Source organism: Pocillopora verrucosa, chromosome 8 (genome assembly GCF_036669915.1).
Source record: "Pocillopora verrucosa isolate sample1 chromosome 8, ASM3666991v2, whole genome shotgun sequence".
NCBI lineage: Eukaryota > Metazoa > Cnidaria > Anthozoa > Scleractinia > Pocilloporidae > Pocillopora > Pocillopora verrucosa.
In genome coordinates, this window is record NC_089319.1 from 7399508 (window position 1) to 7403758 (window position 4251).

The 4251-nt window shown below is 38.0% G+C and overlaps 1 protein-coding gene across 1 annotated transcript; it reads right to left on the reverse strand.

Annotated features, from left to right (window-relative positions):
- Positions 1-309: 309 nt before the first annotated feature.
- Positions 310-2757, reverse strand: LOC131769781 (uncharacterized). The gene is made up of 5 exons (XM_066170892.1): positions 2572-2757; positions 2265-2483; positions 1857-1947; positions 1317-1466; positions 310-1130 (listed from the first exon to the last, which is right to left on the reverse strand). Exons 1-5 carry the CDS (start codon positions 2605-2607, stop codon positions 580-582), a joined length of 1047 nt encoding a protein of 348 aa, XP_066026989.1. The 5' UTR covers positions 2608-2757; the 3' UTR covers positions 310-579.
- Between the last annotated feature and the right edge of the window lie 1494 nt (positions 2758-4251).

Consider the following 4251-nt stretch of genomic DNA (forward strand, 5'->3'; position numbering starts at 1 on the left):
AACTTCTACCATTACACAATCCAAAAAGATTCATTTACAACTTTTTTTACTAAACCGAAACCGGGCCACTTGTGTCGATGTTTCCAGTTAGCGAAACGGTAAAACTAAGAGCGGTCAGTGTCACGCGAGATACACGCGAGAAAGATGGTGTCAAACACGTATGCTATCCATTGATTCTCCCGCATTTAAATCAGCATGTCATCAAAAAGATCTATCCTTGCGCCGCTCTGGAGCACCTAATTCTGTTTTGAGTTGGTTAATTATATCTCCTGGCTTTCATAAAATCCCGGCATAATTTCAAGGGTGAAAGTTTAGTTTGACTAATAAAGCCCGATCCCCCCCTATATTAGCAGCGCCATTTTTTAAGTTTTGAATTCTTTATTTATCAACCTCGTAAGAGATGATAATATGTTAACAACCCTTTTTTGGTCTATGAATTCACTCGCGCTATCCTATATTATTCAAACGTTTCGTTTGGGCAAAACCCTCGTAAAAACATTTCACTTTTTTAAGGCCACTAAGTATAAGTCGGTAGTTAAGTATGTGTTTATTCTGTCAGTTCTGCGAAACGGTAACAGTTTAACGAACAAAAATCTTCCAAAAATCTCCCTTTGACAAACTTATAAAGCCATGCATGCTCCTGTCGTCGCACAGTCGATTTCTTCCGGTTGTCTTCCAGTGATAGAGAGTAGCAACAAATGCAATGAGATCGTATAAACGTGTTTCGCCTTGTCTGCTTTTATGCCCCCACTTCCCCACGAAACTCGAAGATCCGTTTCCCCATCTGGCACAATCCCTGGAGAGATAAGAGTTGTCATCTTTCATTCTAACAAAAGAGAGACACGAGTCTGGCAGGGTGTTCGTCTGATTGCTAAAATACTGGACTACAGCTTCACCAGAGCTGTTAGCGGCGGTGGTTACGTGGAACGTACGTCCCTGTTGTTTACTGCAGTGGAATCTCATCTGAGTGAAAGACAAGTGTCCTCTGAGTTCTTTCATGGCGCTAACTGTGATACCCATTTTGTGATTGGTGAAATTGCTGATCCCGCGGTATGATGGCTCAGCGGTCCACCAAGCGGGAGGACTGGTCGAGCTATCTACCACAAGCATTGATGTAAGAAGCCACCCTCCTAGCAATATTAAATAAAGACCGTACATCTCACATCAATTCTAAAGTGTTCTAGGTAGAAATGCGAAATCTTGTGAATTTGTTAGATGTAAAAGGTTTTTATATCTCGATTTGTTTATTGATTTGGACATGACAGATTGCGATGCATATTTTTATGTGGTATCGTCTCTTGGTACCATTCACCTACCTCCGTCAGTTTTCATATCACAGTAGACCTTCAAAGGGTTTCCTTTGCCCTCAGGGTCGATCCAGTATTCCCCATCTCCTTTAGAGTCATTTAATTCAAGAATATGCTTGCAAGATTTTCCAGGATTTGCGGCAAAATGGCCAAGTCTCACTTAATAATTTTAAAAGAAAGAGATCAAATTAGTTTCTAAAACGCAGTTCTTATTATCATCACACAATCTATAAATGCGCTTTAACCCTTTACATCAATACTAATATTCTCTATGTTTTTCGTTACTCATTGCCTGCGGTAATGACAGGGAGTCTTTGTTTAATGATCAACGGCTTGTCTCGTAGGTGATCATTTCGTTTATTTCCTTAACTCGTAGAGAGAATGCAATTAACAACAACTGAACGCACGGCAACGTGAAATCAATTTGCTTAATATAATAAAGAAGCAAAACTTGTGAATGATGACGCCAGTTATGCGTCTGTCCTCCAATGGCATAGGTAAGAGCCAATCAAATAGTCACTCTCAGGTTGAAGGATATTTATCACTTACGTGTTTGGCACAATTTTCCTTTGGAGTTCGGATGACACTGGCCGCCCTTCGTTTTTCCGCTTCGCTGACGAGAAACATCCACACAAGTGCCCTGCGTTGGTTTTATCAAAACATATTACATACAGATTTTTTCTTAGGTGTCAATAGGGCTTTTTTTTTTTCGGTTTTTAGGGCGATTTTTTTGTCTATAGAGCCTTTTTTTTTTGAAGTGATTGAATTTTTGAGTTAGCTGTTCCTTTATGATAATTATTATGATGATATTATGGTAAAAAAGGGTAACGGTGCCCCAAATTTCTAGCATAAAAACGAATTACCAAAGATATTTTTTTTGTTTCTTTATCTTCGCCTTGTGCCTCTCTCGAATATAAAGAGGAATATGTGTACACTAGAAACATATTTTAAACCTACCTGAACTGAACCATAGTATGTAGATCCTTCCTTCCGTTTAAAATCACCTGGCTTCATTTGCCGGGTTTTGTTGTTGAGCTCGCAAAGCTTCTTCGCATTATTGCCATTGTGATGAACATTAAACGACTTACAACTGTTGTTTCCAATACACTTAAGCTGACATTCAAACTCATCGGCAACATCAGTTTTTGATGAAGACGTGATCAAGTAAAGTGAAATCTGAAAATTTTGCAATAGGAAATTGGCGATGTAGAAACATTAATTATAAAAAAAGGAAGCCGCAGGTTCTGATCGAGTTATTACTTACCAACTTGAGTTTCAAAAACGCTTGCACAAAAGTCATTGTTCGCCACAACGAACAACACTACCAGAAAAATGTGAAAAGATACAAAGACCAATTGCTTCAGCCTCCGAGGAAGCATAATATTTTTTTTGGCATTCAACGAGCTTCAGGTCGTTTGCTCCACGCAGCTGCTGTCAAAACGCTAGTCTACCTTAGAATAACATTGAATACCAAGTCGAGGCTATTTGTCGATATCAGTTGGTCAAAACACTCAGCGGCAAATAAACCACCCGGGATATTTATTTCATTTGCAGCATGTGGTAATTTTACTAAACAGGAAGACAATTTTTGGATCATAAATGATTCAGTAGTCACCTCTTCTCCGCCTTCGGCAAAATATGACAGAATCTTTCAGGGCTAAATTGAACCGCTGTTTTCATCATACCCCACAAGGATTAAAAAAAAAAGAATCTGTCAGACAAAAAAAGAAGAAACTACAAAAGCCAAAGAGCCAACTCAAAGCAGTATTATTTCTTCTAATTATAATCACTTATTATTTTAATTTTTTGGCATTTTTCGTACGTTGGTATGTACATAGGCTTGGCTAAAACGAAGAAAATCATATAAAAATTATTGAATCTCACTTTTTTTGGACGATGTTTCGTAGTGTTAAGCTATGTAACAATTGCCAAGAAAACATTGTGACGTAGTCTTGAGAGTTTTTAAGTTCATTCGATTAGAAATAGAAATTTTTGGTGTTGCGTCGTTACAAATCGTTGACGAATTCATTTGTTTTTGCCCAGATCCTCACAATGGATATAAAAAGGTTGCCGCGGGGGGGAAAGTTTAGTTCATTTATTATTGACAGCTGATTTATCAACTCAAGTTTAGTTTCCAAAAAGTCTCTGTTCATCGCAACGAACAAAACGGTCAAGAATACATAAGAGTCACAAAGACAAACTGTGTCAGCCGCGAAGCGTGCATGGTGTTTCTGTTATGTGAATTGTTCGCGAGTATTTGTATTTGACAATTGTGACGGCCCACGCAGCTGCTGTCAAAACGCTAGTCTACCTTAGAATAACATTGAATACCAAGTCGAGGCTATTTGTCGATATCAGTTGGTCAAAAACACTCAGCGGCAAATAAACCACCCGGGATATTTCTTTCATTTGCAGCATGTAGTAATTTTACTAAACAGGAAGACAATTTTTGGATCATAAATGATTCAGTAGTCACCTCTCCGCCTTCGGCAAAATATGACAGAATCTTTCAGGACTAAATTGAACCGCTGTTTTCATCATACCCCACAAGGATTATAAAAAAAGAATCTATCAGACAATAAATAAATTATTATTGACAGCTGATTTATTAACTCAAGTTTAGTTTCCTAAAAAGTCTCTGTTTACCGCAACGAACAAAACGGTCAAGAACACATTAAAGTCACAAAGACAAACTGTGTCAGCTGCGCAACGTGCATGGTGTTTCTGTTATGTGAATCATTCGCGAGTATTTGCATTTGACAATTGTCACGGTGAACAACTTGGGTTGTGGTCGCTCGTTGTTTGCGAAAGAAAACTTGTATATTATAAATAACTGTTTTCATAAACCCGCTTATTAATACGTCTTAAGTGAGGCGTAAATTACTATTATAAAAAGGTTTTATTTTGAGTCATATTATTGGCGATGAAAAGCTACCTGATCAGG

Coding starts and splice junctions, on each gene's coding strand:
- LOC131769781 (XM_066170892.1), bottom strand. CDS start 2,607: ATGACTTTTGTGCAAGCGTTTTTGAAACTCAAGTTG. Junction 1,948..2,264: donor CATACTATGGTTCAGTTCAG/GTAGGTTTAAAA, acceptor AAACCAACGCAG/GGCACTTGTGTGGATGTTTC. Junction 1,467..1,856: donor AGGAAAATTGTGCCAAACAC/GTAAGTGATAAA, acceptor AAAATTATTAAG/TGAGACTTGGCCATTTTGCC.